This window comes from Rhinichthys klamathensis, unplaced genomic scaffold (genome assembly GCF_029890125.1).
Source record: "Rhinichthys klamathensis goyatoka isolate OS25496 unplaced genomic scaffold, OSU_Roscu_1.1 h1tg000191l_1, whole genome shotgun sequence".
Taxonomy (NCBI): Eukaryota; Metazoa; Chordata; class Actinopteri; order Cypriniformes; family Leuciscidae; genus Rhinichthys; species Rhinichthys klamathensis.
This window is the reverse complement of record NW_026606717.1, coordinates 5,342,378-5,363,856: the sequence shown is the minus strand read 5'-3', so window position 1 is coordinate 5,363,856 and position 21,479 is coordinate 5,342,378. Positions and strand designations below refer to the sequence as shown.

General features: G+C 40.4%; 2 protein-coding genes across 2 annotated transcripts in view; one reads left to right on the top strand and one right to left on the bottom strand.

The window, feature by feature from the left end:
• Positions 1–21,436, top strand: part of slc47a1 (solute carrier family 47 member 1) — a 32,529-nt gene extending 11,093 nt beyond the window's left edge. Inside the window, exons 5-17 of the mRNA XM_056262167.1 lie at positions 1,174–1,216; positions 1,509–1,553; positions 1,651–1,748; positions 1,866–1,963; positions 14,868–14,981; positions 15,344–15,411; positions 15,538–15,646; positions 16,144–16,219; positions 16,427–16,496; positions 16,774–16,906; positions 20,065–20,159; positions 20,257–20,433; positions 20,533–21,436. Of these exons, the coding sequence (XP_056118142.1) occupies positions 1,174–1,216; positions 1,509–1,553; positions 1,651–1,748; positions 1,866–1,963; positions 14,868–14,981; positions 15,344–15,411; positions 15,538–15,646; positions 16,144–16,219; positions 16,427–16,496; positions 16,774–16,906; positions 20,065–20,159; positions 20,257–20,433; positions 20,533–20,844 (1,438 nt within the window). The 3' untranslated portion in view covers positions 20,845–21,436. The remainder of the gene's footprint in view (positions 1–1,173; positions 1,217–1,508; positions 1,554–1,650; positions 1,749–1,865; positions 1,964–14,867; positions 14,982–15,343; positions 15,412–15,537; positions 15,647–16,143; positions 16,220–16,426; positions 16,497–16,773; positions 16,907–20,064; positions 20,160–20,256; positions 20,434–20,532) is intronic.
• The window catches only part of LOC130095432 (multidrug and toxin extrusion protein 1), a 229,191-nt gene that overhangs the window by 102,811 nt on the left and 104,901 nt on the right, over positions 1–21,479 (bottom strand). The window lies entirely within an intron of this gene.

Sequence of the window (21,479 nt, the reverse complement as noted above, 5' to 3'; positions counted from 1 at the left end):
AGAATTGAGATGTATAGATTCCGGCGCTATTGCTCTATTGTAAAAGAAAGCGACAGCGCATTCATTTTAAAAGATGAACAGAGAACTGCAATCAAGGCATTTGTCGATCGGAAAGATGTGTTTGCTGTCCTTCCTACGGGATTCAGCAAAAGTTTAATTTATCAGCTGGCTCCGATGGTCGCTAAGAAGATGGGATGCAATGAACACCTTGTGGTCGTTGTGGTTTCTCCTTTGGTAGCACTCATGGAGGACCAAGTAAAAGACTCATTATTTTACTACTTCCAGCGTGCGTGCAGTTGAGTTCTGTTGACAACTATGCGTAGCTCAACTTACGTCACTTAATGCGCTGCTCTGATTGGTTGTAGGTCTGTCCAATTGAGTGCAGAGTTGTTGTTTTTTCCTGGTTTGGTTAAGACATGCCTCATAATCAAAGCCCTATGGAGCAGTATCAGACTCACATTCTGACTAGAATAGAATAGAATAGAATCATTTAATCATATTATGTGTAATTTCAAACCCATTTAAATTCATGCCATTCAAGTTTCAATAGATATAACATTAAGGTATATTTTAGTTTACCAGAAATGCTTGACAGCTCAATTAGCATAACAATTTAACCATATATCAGAGATAACAGAATTATGAAATTACATATAAAGATGTAGGCGTCCCAGATAGAAACATAGTTCGGCCCAGATCTGGCCCACATCTGGTACACATGGATTCCAAATGTACCAGATCTGGGCCGACACTTTTGCTGTCTAGGCTACTTAAATCCTACCAAAGTGGATCAAAAAAGCTGAACTCTAAAGTTATTTTAGATTTTATAGTTAAACTCTTAGTTAAAATTTATACTATAGTTTACAGTTAAAGTAAATTTAAACTATAATACATTTTCATTTAATTGCAATTAACATGCAACTAAGTGTCCAAAAACATTAATTTCAGATCGCACCTAAGTATATTCATTTAAAGTATATTATTTCCATAATACTGTTTTTTAAAAGAGAAATCTGATTGTTCTCACAAAAAAGAGAAAGAAATTAGGACATAAATAGGACACCATAAATATGAAACCAAAATTGTAACTATTTATGGAGTGTCAATTATCCTGTTTTTGGGTATTATACTGTTCAAAGATGCTCAAGGTTCCATTATTCATCCCTATTTCAGGATTGCACAGCTGTATGTTATGGCGTTCCTTCCTGCTGTTCCTGTAAGTATAACAACATGTTTTTCCAAAAACATTCAGTGGTTGTGCTTTAATCTCTGTGCTGGCCTTGTTTTTTTGAGTATAAGTTCAAATATTTCCTGGCTCTTTCTCCAAATCGTGCTGCTCACTCTTCATGACACTTTTTTGGTCTATGACCAGTGTGTTTCCTGTCAAATTGTATATTATTTTCAGTTCAACACATATAGTATTTAAAGGGTGTAACCACATTTATACAGTCAGTTGTCACAAGCTTTCCTTCTGCTGACGGCACCGATATCTTCCTTTTATTTCCTAGGCCATGTTTCTGCACCATCTGCAGGTGTCTTATCTGCAAAACCAGGTACAACATCTCAGTAATCTCAAGATGTTGCATTGGACAGCTTGTATATGAGCAAAAGAGATGAAAACTGAAGAAATAATGTATTGTCATGTTTCAGGGCATCATCCTGCCCCAGATGTACACTGCAGTGGCTGCCAACATTTTAAACGTAGCAACAAACTACATCCTTCTTCACTCAATGAAGCTGGGAGTGAAGTATGTATGATTAATAGGCTAGTAATTTTAATAATAATAATAAACAATAATAAAAACACTGAAGAGCCAGGAAATAAATTATCTTTAGGATAAGCAGGTGTGTGTGTGTTTCTGCAGGGGCTCTGCTGTAGCCAACAGTTTCTCACAGATCTCCATCTGCCTCCTGCTGTTTGCGTACATACGCTGGAAAAAGCTGCATGTGAAGACATGGGATGGTGAGAAATATATGGAAAGCCGCACACACACACACACACACACACACACACACACACACACACACACACACACACACACACACACACACACACACACACACACACACTTTTATGCCATTATGGGGTCATTGACTTCTAAAATGATTACATTAAGTCATCTATAATTATCACTCCCTGAGGGGCGTTCATATCAGACATTGATTTGTAGTGACAAATTGATTCTTGACCATGAGCGAGCGAGATGGCTAATAATGCAGTCAGCTGAGTTCCAATGTATGCAAATGAGCCTCAATTTATGCGGCGACTGCCAATGGCAGTGCCGACAGCGATGCATCACTGAATATACAATGCTGCTCAAAAGTGCACACACCCCTTTCAGAATCTGTGAAAATGTGAATAATTTTAACAAAATAAGAGGGATCATACAAAATGCATATTATTTTATTTAGTACTGTCCTGAATAGGATATTTTACATAAAAGATGTTTACATATCAAGTCAAGTCAACTTTATTATATTACATATAGGCCGAGTTATTATTCATTTATTTATTTATTATTCACAAGACAAAAAATAGCTGAATTTATAAAAATGTTCATACGTTTTATGTTCAACTTGTCCATAAGTTTATGTATTCTTGATTCTTAATACTGCATTTCGTAACCTGGATGATCCACAACTGTTTTTTGTTTTGTTTTGTGATGGTTGTTCTTGAGTCCGTTGTTTGTCCTGAGCAGTTAAACTGTCCAATGTTCTTCAGAAAAGTCCTCCAGGTCCTGGAAATTCTCAGTTCCCTTTCAAGGGAACTCGAGCTGCGTCGAGACGCTGCGGGAACGCCCCTGCGTGATTGCGTCGTGAAGCACGTGTATAATCAGTCCAATGGAGAGACGAGACGTCATAGGCGGGTGACGTCATCGACCAGGAAACTATAAAGCACACCTGAAAACAGACCGCGCTGCTAGCTGCTGTGCCTTCAGCAAGCGCTCTGTGTGATCTTGTCTCTGTCTATTTATTGTTGTTTGTCCACAAGCATATATATATTAGACAGGAGTATGGAGAGCAAACAGCCTTGGATCGTGTGTTCGTCCCTGCCCTTGCTTCATTATGAGTGGGGACACATGTGTTGGGGATTCATGTGTTGGATTCATGTGTTGTCTGTTTGGGAGTGGAGCATGCACGGTCAGCTCTAGTAAATTGGGGCTGACAGTGTTCATTCATAAATTCCCGACGTGTAACATATGCACTATCAAGAGTTTTAGCTCTGCTCTTGTTGGCTTTCTTCTCGAGGGAAGAAAGTCAAGAAAGATTTGGCTCGGATCTCGCGTTTGCCGAGGCAACGCGTAGATTACGGGTCTGCAATAAAGATTCTGTGACTCGATCTCGGATCTCGCGTGTGCCGAGGCAGCGCGTAGATTACGGGCTGCAGGAGTCGTGGCTCGGATCTCGCGTTTGCCGAGGCAGCGCGTAGATTACGGGTTTGCAATAAGAATCTATTGGCTCAGATCTCGCGTTTGCCGAGGCAGCGCGTTGATTATGGGTCTGCATCTCTACAATAAGAATCTATGGCTCAGATAGCACGCTTGCCGAGGCAGCGCGTAGATTATGGGTCTGCATATCTGCATAATAAAGTGGCTCTTCTCACGTTTGCCGAGGGAACGTGTAGATAATGGTCCACAATGTATGCTAATATGCACAGGGAACCGAGTAGACCGAGTGCTTCTTATTTATTAAATCCAGGCAATTGGTTGATATAACATTGATTAAAAATAAGATACAAATGATACAAAACGAAAATTTTTTTTAGAAAGGCTTTCTACAATACAAAACTTAATGAAGTGGTCAAAATCATGTCTGACCCACATGTCTCCCGATATATTGCGGCATCTTGCAACACATCCCGCCTTGCCAAAACACACATGTGGGAGATGCGGAATGGATAAAAATAACTAAAAAAATAAAAGAGGACTTGAATAAGCCCATTAATGGCATTTTTGAGCCATGCTCTTAACGAACTATGTTTTATTTCCTCTTTCCATATTGTGAATAATAAATGTGTATCATTTTAATTTGCTTGTTACACAATGGAGTCTAACTTATTGTAATAATTATTTGACGTAGACTACTTTTAAACTTAGAATTATTCCTTGGCATCCTCGCATACTAAATGAAGTTCCTAAACGTAAATTAGGGAGGAGCGAGCCCATCCAATCTTTCAATCAACAAACAGAGTATATAAGCAGCCGCTTACCTCTCCCTAGTATCAGCTGTTCCAGTATGCATTACTGCCGCAAGGAATAATGTCCGACATCCCGGAAATCCAGCACTTTCCTTCAGACGACGAACTGACAAGTTTTCCTGGGACACAGCCAGTTACACCCCGCGTGAGATCGAATCTTACGGATCATCTTCATGAGCGTTCTGATCGAGAAATCCAGCGCTCATTTAAACCACGTTCCAAAAGGCAACGCTCTCCTCCATCTTCAAGATCGCCAGTTTTAACCGAGCCTCGTCCTTCTTCTCTCCATTCTTCCGCTGCTAATACACCGATTCCACCCATTTCAAAATGTTCAGTCAACAGCCTACGTCAAGTCCTCTCCAGCTCCGGAATCCATTTCTCCTGCAGATCAGCAAAAGCTCAACTCTACGATCTTTTCATCAGTTCTTACAATTCCAGCATTCCATCAAACACTTCAACATCTTATAAAAGCAAGACTCGCACCTCTTCTACCTCCGTTTCTCTCCCGGTTCGGCGTTCTGAACCCACACAATCCCAACGCGCCGATCCAAAGGCCGCCGGCGCCGCCGCGGCTCACACTTCCTTGTCCGCCGGTATTTCCACCCGGCCAGCAACAGCGGCTGCAAAAAAACAGTTCCGCTTCTTCTCCAGCTCTCACAAACTTCATGCAGTCAGCCCCACTCCCCAGGCAAGAACCAAACTCACAAACACATTCCTCCGACTTCCCTCTGCTTCTCCAGTTCTCTCTAAATTTCTTTATAATAACCCTTGTGCCAGGTCACCCTCGCAGACATTACATTCTCTCACCGCGGCGATTCTCTCAAACCAACCTACTCAAAGAGCGGATCCTAGCGCGAGGATGCCTTCGCTAGCCATCTTCCCTCTTTCCTTCCATTCCAATTCGCCTCACCCCTTTTTCCCCTTCTATCTTCCAATTGTCTCCTAATATTCTTTCCAGTTCAACTCAGAGCGTGAGGTTGCCTCAGCAAAGGATTTCTACACTTTTTTTTTTTACACAAAACCTCCCCTTCCTCTCACTTCAGGCCATGCCAGCCATCTTGGACACTAGCAGTGTTCTTCTTCTTCGTCTTTTACTGGCGACTTGCAACCAAATGGAGCATTATCACCACCTACTGTATCTTATTTACTTTTGGTTAAATCCTTAGGTTTAGTCCAGTTTGTTGTAGGTAAGATGATATGATTTTAAGCACCATCTTTCCGGATTTATTTGAGAAGATATTTGTAATGTTCATTTGTTTGATTCCTTCATGTTCCAGTCCATTCCTTAAATCCATTCTTCGATTTGAGTATTTAATGCACTCAAACAGCACATGTTCCACAGTTTCCACCAGCAGTGTTGGGGAGTAATGGAATATATGTACCGGCGTTACGTATTCAGAATACAAATTATGAGTACGCCCATCTGTATTCCGTTACAGTTACTATTTAAATAGTTGGTATTTAGAATACAGTTACATTGTTGAAATCAATGGATTACATTACGATACTTCTCTGTTTCACGAGTTTAGTCACTCTCTAAGAATGCGTTTCTATCTCGGAAATTCAAACAGTATTTCACATTAAAGAAAGAGAAGGGAGAACGAAATATAGCCTAACTGTGCAGTGCAACCTCTGCTTGCCAGCAACCAACCTCCTTTCAGCGTCCAAAGACTCCACCTCCAACCTATAGAAGCATCTTAAAGTAAGTTATTTTCAGGTTTAGTCGTCTGCTTTCTGTTTATGTAATCCGTCTGAAATGCGCATTTCTCTCTGGCGCAAAGATCGCGAGTCAGCATCGTCAACTTCATCTTTGCAGGCGACAGTGACAGACAGAAAACACTTGTTTATTAATAAACAATTAAAATATATCCTTGATATATTTGACTTATTCATAATCAATAGTTTTGCCGACTCTTTGTGACAGCTTTTAGGTGCTTTATTGGCAGCGCCATCCCTACAACGCGTCACCACCGCATCAACATTCCGCATTCCTACACTTATGAAATGCAGTTCAATGTGGAAGTAATCCAAGTATTCAGAATACGTTACTCAGATTGAGTAACTTAACGGAATACATTACAAATTACATTTTGGGGCATGTATTCCGTAACGAAATACGTTTTGAAAGTATCCTTCCCAACACTGGACACCAGTCAGTAATGGGACCCTCCGATCAACATTCATTTACTTTTCTCAACACTAACACTTGCTCCTCAGGTACAATCCGCTTGCCAGCCCATTCACTCTCAACAGCAGTCCATCTTCCAGCTCCTAACAATGCAATCGCCATGGAACCACTACCAGTCCCAGCCCATCTCCGTTCCCTAATTCTATCAGGTGAAACTATCGATCTTTCTTCTCTACTGACTTTCGTCCCTCTCAATGAATCCCACCGCTCGTTTGACTTAAATCGTTAATCTTACAAATTCTGTACAACCTTCAAAACGAGTTCTCACACTTTCAGAATTCTGCGTTGCTTTTGCCAGATACACAGAAGTAATTTGTACTTCATTTCCAGCCAGACGCAAGGAATTAAATGACTAACGTTACCTCTCTACCATAGCAGAGCTCAGTGTCTCTTTCGGAGGTAGAAATTTTTATACATACCATAAGCTTTTTTCAGCTAAATGCACCGCCCGCGTCACACACTGGAACCAGTGTCCTTACTGGGGAGCCTTGGACCTCGAACTATATAACAGAGTCTTCTTAGGCGTTCGAAGCCCTTCTTGCACCATCTGCAGGTCTATCATTCATTCTACGTTCAGAATGCCCCCAAACCAACTCAGATCTTCCAACCCATCCAGCTCCTTTCCAAGAAAAATCCACTTCATATGTCCCTCAATCAAGGAATGACCATAACCAGATTTTTACCTCAGTTCCAGGCAGACAAGTGTGCAACAGCTTTAATTCATCACGTTGCAACAGACAACGATGCCACCTCCTCCATGTCTGTAAGTTCTATGTGCCCTGTGCGCCGCTCCTCAGCTAACTTTAACCGTCGACATTCTTAGCGTCTAGCTAACCACTCTCCGCTCAGGTCTTTTTCTCCTAACAAAACAAGAGCCCCAGACGCCATGTTCAATTTGGCTTTCTTCCGATCACCAAATCAAAATGCTAGGTCGATGGTCGTCCCTCGACTTCGAAACATACGTTCGTTCAGATTTGCATAACATTAGACAAGCACAGCAAACACTAGCATCCCTCTAAGTCTGAACCGCTTCTCCCTACTATTTTGCATCTCCAAGCTTACCTAGCCCCGCAGGGCGTGTATTCATCTGGATGCAGTGAGACCTCTCCCTTTTCAGATGTGCGTGACCTACCACTCCTGGAGTGGGGTCTCCCATCTGAATCGCCGTGTGGGCTCTTCCGTTCAGATGCATCATAGGCTCTCCCGTTCGACTTGCTGTGTGGGCTCTCCCGTTTTGATCGCCGTGTGAACTCCCTATTTATACATATGGGGGGGGCTCTCTCCTTCGAAACGCAGCGGGAGCTCTCCCGGTCGAATCGCAGTATGAGCTTCCGTTCGGGCGCCGTGGGGGCTCTCCCTTTCCGAATCGCTGTGTGATCCTTCATGTTCTTAACCATGGAGGCTCTCCCATTCGGATCGCAGTGTGGGCCCTCCTATCCGAAAAACAGGACTGGAGGTACCAAGGATCGTACGTCCCTCGAACGCGACAGGCCATTAAGTCTTTATGTGATCTCCGCCCCCTGCGTCAGAAGGATGGTAGTTCTGCTTTTCCTATGTATACCATAGGCTCCCTCTTGCTGCGTAGGGAGTTTCACTTCAGATACTGGTGGCCCGTTTGCCTTTAGGGACGAGGACCTTCTTCCCCGTTTGTGACATCTGGAAGCCCTATGTTCTCTAACTCCATGGAGCTCCATGTCATGGATGTGGCAGGGCGTTCTCCAACCTCGTACTCAAACCTCCAGTCCCAAGATACTCCCGCAGGAGTAATTTCTGAAAGCCACTGCCGCAGCAGTGCAGCGGTGAGATGTACCCCAGTCAAATTTCCACAAGCCCATGTCGTTTCACTCCACAACGAACACAGGCACACTCTTTCAAACACAGCTCCCGCCGGAGCTCCACTCATAGCCCCACATGGTGGGCATAGTAGGGAGACGCAGTTCCAGCCAGGAGCCCCATTAAACATATTACTGCCGCAGCAGCGTCCATCCATGCTCCATACAGCTTTCAATTTCAACTCTTTTTGGGGGGTAACACACTTTAAGCTCTTAGGCATCCTGTATTTGATCACGTTTTTCTAACTTGCTGTCCCAAATATTTATTCAACACTTTTGGGGGGTATATCAGAGCTCGAGTTGAAGCTGCTTCATCGAGCCCCTCTCCAGTGGACAGCAAGCCAAATAAGTTTAACCTAATATCTTAAAGATTTTATGGGCAAACGAACTCGTTAAATGAAGTTCCTAAACGTAAGTTAGGGAGGAGCGAGCCCATCCAATCTTTCAATCAACGTTCCAGTATCCCTCCACCTCCCCAAACTCCACCTTCATCTTAGGTACCTTGCCCTTTAATTAATAGGTCCTACATTTAGCCACTGGGGGGTATATCAGAGCTCGAGTTGAAGCTGCTTCATCGAGCCCCTCTCCAGCGGACAGCAAGCCAAATAAGTTTAACCTAATATTTTAAAGATTTTATGGGCAAACGAACTCGTTAAACTGCATTTTTTTTATTGTTTGCGCGCTGGAGGTACGCTATTATGTCATGTGTAGAGTGATGTTAACATTTAAGCTAGCTGGTGAGAGAAAATGACACTATCAAAGAGTCTAAAGAGGAAAGTTGACAGCGAAAATAGCCATACAAAGAATAATGAAAAGACAACTATGCGTTCATCCTACCTAGTTTTGTAAATGCAAAGCCAGTGTGTCTTATCTGTGTAGCAACAATGACTTGTTTGGGGGAATTATTAGCTCAAATGGAGAATATTATTCATTAGATAATGAATATGTAATCGCATACATAAATTAAATCATCCCAAATAGGGAATGGACTAAATCTCACCATATATGAATAATTAACACGATGGCTCGTAGTAATTATTGATATCTAGTTCAGTTAAGTCAGATTAATTATCAGGGTCAATTTACATGTGATTCCAAATTAGTTTGTCATGCATCCCGGTTCGTCCTGCGGACCGGAGCCGAAAACTTCCTTATATCACAAGATTACCTGCCTGTATACCGAGTGAATATTTTCCGGTGGCCACACGGAAGTATTTGCTCGTATACGGCACTTTCAGATGTTTAAAATAGTTAACCGAGGTAGAGCTTTGGCAACTTTACAGACCTTTGACATATTACAGAGACTTCAAGCATGGGACCATGAGACAGATTCGATTCAAAGGATTATGGAATTTAATAACACAATACTAAGGGTTATATAGACTACTAAAAATCACGCAGGAGTAAATAATATGCATATCAAAACAAACAATTAACACAGGATTGCAATATGACGTATTTAAAAAGAGACAGTTAGAGTGGGAGAGAGTGAGAGAGAGAGAGAGAGAGAGAGAGAGAGAGTGGGTGTGAGAGAGAGAGTGAGAGAGTGAGAGAGACAGAACAGTTCAAAAACAGTTCAAAACCACGAAACTCCCCGAAGGATTCTAACATTAATCTAGACAACTTTAAGCAGCACTTAATTGATATTCGTACGTTACTTGATTTAAAACGGTCCCCTTTTGCGTGCGGCTGTGTGGCAAAGGCGGATCAGGAGCTGGCGTGTCTGGAGCGTCTTCCGGTAGGAGGCAGATGTTTGTGATTGCTTCAGCTGCGGCCCGTACGAGAAACGATAAATCTTAGGCTTGTTTCGTTCGTGAATACACTGACCGAAGTCAACTATAAAAACGGAGGTAGATCAAATAAAAGAAAACTTAGATTAAAACAAAGTAGGAAAAACGACGATGAAGAATAGGCAGAACTCCGGCTGGAGTTTGCAGGACATTTGGGATTTCTCTCTCTGGCTAAAGACTGCAAAGAGGAGAAGGTGGCGGTCTATTTTGAAGGGGCGCGGGACACGCCTTTCTCACGTGTCTGATCCAATCGTTTGGCAGCGAGGCGGGTCGCCAGACCTTGTGATTCCCGAGGTACAGCCTCCCGGTCATGTGCATAGCAGATAAAGACTTAGTAACACTATACTTCTTAAACTAGGTATTAATAAAATCATGCATCATATTAAATTTTGAGTTGCTGATTCAATCTTCTTTGGTTATTCTGATTACAACGATATCGCGCACGATAGAGTTATACGTTAGTAAGATTACGATACATGATTTTCGTGATTAAACACATATCAAGTCTGATTACATATTATAAACTTACAGTTATGCAGATTTGGTAACAAGGGAATCATGAAAACACAACCACAAAACATTATACATTTACAAAAGGGGATTTTTGATCCCATGTGTTCAGAGTGTTCCGTGTGTGTAAATGGGTGTTCAGAAGTTCAACCAGCGTTGGTCACGCGGTGAATTTGTGATCGAGTCCAGTATGTATGTGTGTGTGTTCATGCGTATGTATGTATGTATGTTCAGAGTTCATTGACCGATGGTGACGGGGGTGAACTCGCGACCAGTCCCGTGTGAGCGTGTGTGCTTCGAATTTGATGAGTTTAAACAACTGCTACAATGGCCAGTTGTCTAATCTCACAATTCTCTTCTGTGTGTGTAAGGAAAAAAAACCCAGGGGGGGTCACTGGATCTTTAGCTTAATGGTGGTGGGTCACATGTGGATAGTGGCCTCATGAGCGCATCACTATCAGTAATTCAATCAAGTCCAGTCACCATCCGCTTAGTGTGGCAAATTACAACAGAGAGGCTTTGTGAGTGACTCGGTAATCTAATCAGCAGTTCCAGGACACCTACTTTTGTCATAGTCTCTGAATTAAAAGAATGCAAAAACAGCAGTTTAAGAAAATGGCAGATCTGACCATGGCTACATCTGCAACGACAACCCGATCACACTAAATGCGTCTGTTTAGCACGCATTGTGTTTATCGTGCAATTTATACGCGAAAATTAGTTTTCACGTGCATATGATACGCATGGGTAGGTTTAGTAGTGGTGTCGGGTGCGTGTGCATTATACGTTGGGTAGGATTAGTGGTGTGGGGTGCGTGTATTACAAGCAATAAAGTGCGTATCAAATGCACGCGAAAAACTGCTTATCATATGCACGTAAAAACTAATTTTCGATATTATTGCTGGCGGGCCAGTTTTGGCCCGCGGGCAGCCTGTTGCCGACCCCTGGCGTAGTGGGTATAGTGTTCCCACAGCGTCTCTCGACGCAGCTCGAGTTCCCTTGTAAGGGAACGTCTCAGGTCACGACTGTAACCCTGGTTCCCTGAGAGGGAACGAGACGTTGCGTCGCCCTGCCATACTCCCTGCAAGCCTGTGATCGACTTGCTTCAGCCTATCAGAAGCTGATGCGGTCTGTTTTCAGGTGTGCTTTATAGTTTTCTGGTCGATGATGTCACCCGCCTATGACGTCTCGTCTCTCCATTGGACTGATTATACACGTGCTTTACGACGCAATCACGCAGGGGCGTTCCCACAGCGTCTCGACGCAGCGTCTCGTTCCCTCTCAGGGAACCAGGGTTACAGTCGTAACCTGAGACGTTTTCCAGCATCTTTTGCATATTTGAACCCTTTCTAGCAGTGACTGTAGGATTTTGAGATCCATCTTTTCACACTGAGGAAAACTGAGGGACTCAAACACAACTTTAAAAAAAGGTTCATACATTCACTGGTGCTCCCGAAGGAAAACACAAGGATTAAGAGCCGGGGGTGAAAACTTTTGAACAGGATGAAAAAAATAAAACAATATTTTTTTAAATATCATTTTTTTTCTTTTAGTACTGCATTTAGTACTACGTTAATAAGTATGGTGATAAAAGATATTGTTTTGAGATAAAACTGTTTTAAAATCGTTCCTGTTTGTTATCTTATAATCCAACAGTGTACAAAACAATAGTCGCAAAATGGCAGCAGTTGCATTTGTATGAAAGATGCAAGAGAGATCAAGTCCACGATACTGGATGACATAATTAAATAACTGTACACAAAACATTTATTTGACTGAGTTTTAATATTTTATTAGCTCACCAAACTTCCAAAAAAACAACAACAACGTTCCTAGCAAGTGTATAGCGTTGCTGGTGCGATTGACCAATCAGAATCAAGTATTCCACAGAGCCGTGTAATAATGTTCTTTTAACTTGACTTACCTGTTTTTTTAACGATACAAGTCGCGTTGATCATGACTTTTTGCGCATGAATGACTTGCAACAAATTAATACGCTTGTTGTAATGCTCCCATACAATTACCACACACTTGTTGCCATCTACTGGCATAATGATGTTAACTACAAAAACAGTCAACAAATGAATCAGTGAACAAATCTATCTTTTTGATGAACAAAATTGTTATTGAGATTAAGTCAAACTTTCCAACACCTAGCTGTTAATGGGCACATTTTGATGCATATTGGCCCTCATTTATCATTCTTGCATAGAAACGGGCGTATATGTTGGCGTAAGATTATGCTTACACTCCTCTCACCGCCTGATTTATGAAGCTGTGCGTACCTTTGAAATCCAGGTGTACGCAATACCTGCCCTTGATAAATCCCACGGCTGAAAACGATCGTCATTAGAATAACACGCCCAAGTCTCCGCTTCCCCCACGCCCTCATTTTACGCCATGGACACACGGAAGACGGCAAAGAAGAGAAACTTCTCTGACGTGGAGCCGAAATGACCTATCACAATGCAATATTTTACAGCACGTCTTCTGAATTAGCATTCAATTTCGAATCACGTTACATGTATTGGGGTGTACAATAGTGATGATGATGATGTGATGTGGAGTAGGCCTACCATTCATTCACATTAATAATTGCATGACAATTTGTAATATGCTTCTTATTATTAGTATGATTTGTATTATTAATGACGCTTATTGTTATTTAGAAGAAGAATGTCATTATTATTATTTGTATTATTATTATTATTTAAAAGAAGAAGAATGTATTTTTTATTATTTTGTCAGTCTGAATTATTTGTTGGTCATTGAAAGCCTTTCGTTACCGAACCCAGTCCGTGCGCACCTGCCGGGGATAGGCCTAACCATGAAACGTCAGGGTAAAGCGCACAGGCTCGCAACTGAAGGAATACATATGCTTATAAATCAAATGCTTTGGTAAAGTCACACAAATTAAACATTGAAGTCCATGTTGCACAAAAATAAACACTGAAGTAAATAATTACTATGTTTTTGTTTTTTTGTTTTACAGTGGGTCATAATATATCATATCTTTTAGTTTGTCAGTGCATTTTATGGTGTTAGGAATTGTTTTTCTGCGCATTTCCGCACTAACTCAAAACGTGCGTACATGTACACCACCTCCTGAGCTGGCGTAGGATTTGAGCGTGCCATACACCAACGTCCATATTGATAAATTTCAAAGTCACCGTGGTTTTGGGTGTACGCCAGGTGTACGCTGGAAATTTGGTGTACGCACTTTTGATAAATGAGGGCCATTGTGCCCAGGCTAGGCCCTTGAGTGGAGTCGATTTCCCTAAATGAAATCATCACCACAGGTTCAAATGACTCTCAATTGTCAGCACCTCAGAATCGAACAATCAATTATTTTTGGGATTGACTTCCAGCCCTGGAAGTCCTACTAGCAACGGACAGCGCAGAGACTCTGCTGTCAGTAATTTAATCACTTTCAATGTGAATTCCTGCTCCTTATAGACACCAATTGGCATTTTCCCAGGGAAATAAAATATTGTATTCCTTTATGAAGCTTTTTTTTGCATATACCTTGGGAGGGAGATATTTAAATGAGAAATATTGCGTTCCCGCAAGAAAACTCCAATCGAGGCGTTTCAGGGAGTTCAGAAACAGTGTGCACTGATATAGAGTGAGGAGAGGACTTTGTGATTTGTAACTTGAAGACTCCGTTCATGCAACATTACACTCTAAAGAAAGTTGAAAATGTAAAAAAGTCCCCTTTAAGAGCGTTTGTGGCCATTTGTAACTTGAATGTGTCAGGCTTCCGGTGTCAGCCACTTCCAGTTATTTTAGCTGTACAAAAACAGTTTGTTATGATGCTTGAGATTGTAAACTGGTATTTATTATTTTAATGTATTATTGCAATCATAAACACACTGGTTTGTAGCACATATAGTTATTCATCATTTACCTAGTGGCTAATAAATCGGAAGCCTCACACAAATTCACTGTAAATGGCTTGCTTCTGCGTTACAAAATAAAGTAGACAGGTTTTACATTTACATTTACATTTATTCATTTAGCTGACGCTTTTATCCAAAGCGACTTACAATTGCTATATATGTCAGAAGGTCGCACGCCTCTGGAGCAACTAGGGGTTAAGTGTCTTGCTCAGGGACACATTGGTGTCTCACAGTGGATTCGAACCCAGGTCTCTCACACCAAAGGCATGTGTCTTATCCACTGCGCCATCACCACCAGGTTTTGTCGAATTGTGACAAGTTCTTCCACATACATGAATACCCAAACACAATTATTTTGCATAGCAAGTCAATCAATAATTACAAGAGATGTATGATGTTCTGTATGCAGTGATTGTGTGTGTATGTGTTTGTCTCTGTCGCCCCCTACAGGCTGGTCTAGAGCATCACTGCAGGAGTGGGGCTCTTACATGAAACTGGCCATTCCCAGCACTCTCATGCTATGTTTTGAGTGGTGGGTCTATGAGATCGGAGGTTTCCTTGCAGGTGTGTGGATGTGTGAGGAAGTTTGAGTATGCGTTTGTCTTGTGTTTCTGATTAAATTAAATGAGTAGTTGCCAATTTGATATACATAACAGAAAATATTCCTATTGGTCTTCAACCTGAAGTGCCACTGCAATCATGTTAAATCCCTGACAATTAATGCTTTGTTAATTACTATTTTGTTATTGCACTGATTCAACGTCCCAGGTGGAAGTGCAGTGCACAAATGTTTGATGGCTTACAAATCACCTCATAAATTGCCTAACTACTTTATGTTTTAGTGCAATGCCACAATCAGAGAAAAACACTCTCATTCCACACATAATTAAATAACATCCATCCCTCTTCTCATCCCTGATTGTCAGGAATGCTCGGAGAAGTGGATCTTGGTGCTCAACATGTGTTGCTGGAGGTGGGGGCCATTACTTACATGGTAAGACAGCTTTGTGTAGCGTTGAGCTCACAATACTTAGAGACTTTTTGACATTAATGCCAAATTATTGTTAAATTGAATTAGTGTGAATATTTGCATGTTTTAATGAACATATTTCATGTTTAGTTTCCATTAGGTGTGCATGCAGCCGCTTGTGTGCGTGTGGGAAACGCGCTGGGAGCTGGAGACACTAACAGGGCCCTGATCACCAGTAAAGTGACTCTCGTGATCTCCGGTTAGTAGACTATGGAAATACCCACATAGTGGTATATGAAGCTTAACTCTTTCCCCACCATTGAAGGAAATTTCCGTAATTTATGAGACAACGCTTCCCTGCCATTGACGGAAATTTCCGGATTTCCGTGTTTTCGCTGTTAATCACAGTTGAAAACATTCGTTAGAGATTTAGAAGAGCAATCATATGTAATCAGTTATAACTTATATTACTTTAATAAAGTATGGTAATTTAAATAATTACACTACTTATTGCATTATAAATAGGGTAACTTTAATCTGTAACCTATTACATTTCCAAAGTAACCTTCCCAACACTGGGTGTCATACAGATGTCGATGAAAAAGGGAGGGAGATGACACATGAACTTTTACAAAAATAAAGCGTGCACGGATAAATCAAAATAAATACTGCAATATCCCATAAAAAAAGATTTGTTACGTTTGATTTCATGGTGAACGTATAGAAGAAAATATAATTTAAACCTTTGCATTGCAGGAGTTTTGGCTGTTTTACAGGGAATCGTGATGGGTTGCTCAAAGTCAGTAGTGGGCTACATCTTTACCTCTGATGAGTAGGTTTTTTTCCATTATAGCATACTGTATACACATGTATTGGATTATGATAAAACAGAGATTATGGATTTATCATGTGATTTTATATAGTATTATGTCCTCATTTTCTGCATAAGAAATAACAAATAAAAACACTGCTATTAGAGCGATTAGAGTGAAGCTTTTCTTCTATTTTGCAGTTCTCACTTCTTGATTTAATCTAACAGGAGCATAGTGAAGATTGTCTCAGAAAATCTCACCCTGTACGTCTTCCTGCAGTTTTTTGATGCTCTTGTGGTAGGTTCGAAATGTTTTAACATTTGTATTTGTTCAAAGGAAGGCAACACAAGTGAATCATTGGTGGCATTATGCTATCTCTTGTAATGCCTATTAATAATAGTTGTCTTTCATCATTATATGACTCTAGGTGTGATTATACTGTAGTGATAATGTCACAATTAGACTATCAGTTTACTAGGGAATGAAGCCTGGTTCTGTGAAATGTCGTATTTACTGATTACTGTGAAGTGTATGGTTCATATCTGTAAGACAGACTGATTGTGTTGTGTTTTAGTGTGTGTGTTCAGGGATTCTTCTGGGTGCTGGGAAGCAGAAAATAGCAGCACTGTCCAACTTGATCTGTTACTACTGCATTGGGTTACCAGTGGGAATATCACTGATGTTTCTGGCCGAGCTCAGGATACTTGGTACACCTTTTCGCATGTCCTGATTTTGCCAAGTTAGACGCGTTCCTTGGTCAACATATTTTGTTGATCCAGGAACAACATTTAGTCCTAACCATATATCCTGCCCCTAAACCTAACCCTACCCATAAGTTATCCCTAAATCAGAGGGAAATTATAGGTGAATAACAAGGATTTTGAAGCATATAACCCTGATTGTCTAAACTTGACATAAACTTTAAACTTGTCCCTCATATCTGATTGGTTGATTGGAATGTTGTTCCAGGATCAACAAAGATGTTGAAAAAATGAATGAAAAAACTAATGTCAAGCCCATAAAGATCTTTAATTTCATTTATATATGTGACAATGCCAACTTTGATAATAATACAACATTATTATGATCAATTTCAGCATTCCCTTGATTTATGTCACTGTTCAAATGTTTCTTTAGCAGCAAATCAGCATATTAGAATCATATTAGAAGGATCATGTGGTACTAAAGACTGGAGTAATGATGCTATAAATTCAGCTTTTGCCATCACAGGCATAAATTACAATTTTAAAATATAGTTAAATAGAAAGCAGTTGTTTTAAATTGTAATAATATTGTTTTAATGTATTTTAGGTCAAATAAATGCAGCTTTGGTAAACATAAGAGACTTCTTTCAAAAACATGAAAATAATCTTACCGACCCCAAACTTCTAAACACTATACTTTATATGCACTGGAGATTTTAATCTACAAAACCCATTAAAACACATTTTGTAATAATTATAATAAAGTCGTCAATTTATGTTTTTCTATAAAACTAATTTCAATACATTAAAGGAACACACTGACTTTTTGGAACTTTAGCTTATTCGTTATCCCCCAGAGTTAGATAAGTCCATACCCTTTTCATCTCCCCAATTCGCCTACTTATACTACGCCCTAAAAGTATATACTCTTTTTGTGAAGAAAAAGTAGATACTTTTGAGTGTGTAGCAAAAGAGTAGGCAAGCTTTGGGACATACTACTTCGTCAACTTTAATGGACAGATCTATCGCGTACATCCTATCACCGTAAACTACCCTGTCAATCATCTCATCACAGTTAAAATCCTCCATTCAATCTAATTTAATTTCTTACCGTTTCGGAGAGAAATGTTGTAGCACGTTCACCTGCCAGTCGTGGGTCTTTCATGCGGAGACTCTCCTCATGTGTTTGCAAATTGAATGTAGGCTAATGATGTATTTCAAAGCTCTTCTAAACCTCTCTACATAACCGCCGGACTCGCGTGTCCTCCATGTCTGTAGTTTTTTAACACTTTTCACTCGTGTTTGTAGTTCTAACCGAATCCTTGTCCAACGCACGATGGGTTGTGGGCAATATTAGCCATTAGACTGTGCATCGATCTGCACTTCGGATTCTGACCGGAAATAGTAGACCATCGGTTCCCAACAGGGGGGTCGCGGCCCACAAGGGGGCCTCAGCGAGCTCTGTGGGGGTCGCGTCATATTTTGAAAGGTTTGAGCAATGAGCATTAAATAAAAGTCCTTAACTTTTTTCTGTTCAAAATTTACAAAATTTATATAATGAGCGAGTTCATCATGAATCCATTTTCCAATCCATGTTTTTGTCTTATCCTGAACCACTATGGTACACCTATAATAAGTGTTTACATTGGGACTATTTTACACTGGTTCGGATCGCTGCCGCTGCGGAGTAGCCCAGTACCTGCGTGACTCGTCATAGATGTACACAGAGAGATGTAGTTCCGGCTACAATGTTCTTCCGAAAGACGCATTATTCTGTTAATAAACGCAAGTTTATTATCGCTCGCTATAGCGCCAAAAGCGTAAAAAATAAAGCCTCACATTGATAAAGCCTCACAAATAACATGCAAGTATTGAGGCCCCAGACAACAGTCATTTAGTAATAGCCTATATTCTTTCTTTTTTTTACCTACACACCAGTGTGAATATTTTTGTTTTTGCATTTCAAATTGGGCCAATATATAGGCTTCTCCTAGGCTTACGTTTTAAATTACAAAGGGCCTACTGATGTTTTTGTTATTGTATTTTCAATATTAGGCTATAGGCTATTATTTGTGCATAAACATACCGTTTGTTTGAAAACAACATATTTTGTCATCCTTGCTGCAAGCTTACAAGAGCGATAATATCATTAAATGTGAAGGGGGGCCCTAAAATATTTTCTTGAGAAAAAGGGGGTCTCAGACAAAAAAAGGTTGGGAACCACTGTAGTAGACCATCCGGGTATCTTTGGAACACTCATTTCAACATACTACGATTTGGGACATACCAATTCTATTTTCGAATACTATTTAGGACGGATAGTATGCGAATTGGGATGCAGCATCTGTCTGTCGCACCCACCGCTAGCCTAGCTTAGCACAAAGACTGGAGGTAAATGGCTCCAGCTAGCATACTGCTCCCAATAAGTGACAAAATAACGCCAACATTTTCCTATATACATGTTGTGATTTGTATAGTCACAGCGTGTACAAATAACAAGGTCACATGAGACACATATGGTTCCCAGTATGTATATGGATAGAAGATGGCTGTGTCTCATGTGACCTTGTAATTTGTACACGTTGTGACTATACAAATCAAAACATATAAATAGGAAAATGTTGGCGTTATTTTGTCACTTATTGGGAGCAGTATGCTAGCTGGAGCCGTTTACCTCCAGTCTTTGTGCTAAGCTATAGTGGTGGGTGCGTCAGACAGAGTTACGGCACGCACAGAGATGAAAAGGGTATGTATGGACTTATCTAACTCTGGGGGATACGGTGAATAAGCTAATGTCCCAAAAAGTCAGCGTTTTCCTTTAAGCGCATATAAACTTGTGATTTTTAAAGATTTTTAAATAAACATTTTGATATAAATTCCTCACCCTCATGTTGTTACAAAGTACAAACCCATAAGACTTTTGTTAATCTTCTAAAAAGAAATGAAGATATTTTTAATTATTAGGTAATTAAGTAATTGCTGACAGATTTGTTTTTTTTATTCTTGGCTGAATTAACCCTTTAATGTAGATCCAGATTCTCTGGTCGTATAGTATGTTTTCTCTTCAATCCAGCCATATAATAAAATTCAGGCTGCATTTGTTTATCTGTTACCTGTTCTAAGCCTGAAACACATCTCATTTTCATTTCCCACTCATTCAGGTCTGTGGCTTGGTCTCTTGATTTGTGTCATTATTCAAACCTGTTTCTTCACCACTCTCATCTTCAAGCTCGACTGGAAGAAAGCAACAGAGCAGGTGGGACATGACAAATCAAACTCACATGGTCAAGCCAAGCTGCCATCCTGGAAGGCTGTTAAAAGTGTGTGATAATGTTGACTAATATCTTCCTTAGGCCCTGAAACGTGCAGGCAAACATGCAAAAGTTGTGTGTGTCCAAAAGGCGCCGTCGATAGGACAGTCAGTCATCGATACACTAGTTTCTGAAGGGGAGGAAAGCGCGCAGCAAACACCTGATTTTGGGGCTTCAGCAAGTATACCTGAACCTTGGGATGACATAACTGGAAACAAAGTAATTGCTACATTGATGAAGTCTGTCCCGAAATATAAAACTATTCTCAAATCCCTGTGATGATAACTTTTATTTATATAATTTTTTTTGCTACTTTAGGCCCAGCTAACAAGTAATAGCTCTGAAGCGGCTGGCTATGTACAAGTTAGTACTCAGGAGCAGGGTAAACTAGTGATGGAGAGTGAATCTGGAGAAGCTCGACTTAAAGTATTGCTCTCTACGAACCAGCTTGTGCTTAGACGGGGACTCACACTGTTGACCACCGTCCTGATCCTGATAGCTGGAATAGCTGTGCATGTAGCTTGTCCTCTTCCAGAAAGTTTTATTCGACGTCAGAGCAACCTAACAATGGATTCAAAGATTTTTTCCACCCTTAACACATTCCTCAACACCACAGCAAGCTCACTCTAACTTGATCCATCTTACCAAGGCCCCAATTAAAAAAGAAAAAGAAAAAAAGGTTGGGATCGTGACTGGGTCAATCCATCCAATCTATACAAGGAGGACATAGGCGAATCAGCCAAATACCGGCAAAATGATATTCGCAGTATTATTTAAGAGAAAAAAAAATTACATCTCTGCCAGATCGTAGGCTTACAGAAGGGGATTTCTCTGAACGTACAATATGGACAAATTTTCTGGGACAGTCTCCAGCCCAACTGTCTAGGCCAAAATACAGCTGCATAAGACTACTGAAAAGAGCATTACTTATTGTTCACTATATATTATTTCATTTCTTAGTGAACAAATTTTACATTTTAAACAATTTTTTATATATCTGTTTATATGATGCAGATTATAAGGTTGTAGTTTTCCTTGTTAATGTATTTATCATATCAAAGTAAAGCAAAAAGTAAAAAACTATTAAAATCATTCTTTACCATTTTCTTTTAGGCAAGCATTTAAAGCTACACCATGCAATTTTTGATAAAAAAAGAAAATGATAATAAGCAAATACACTGTCAAATGCACATTCACCCGTGCATGTCACATCATATCCATACTCCGGCTGCTTTGGTGTGTATATATCATTTGTCCATTCGCTA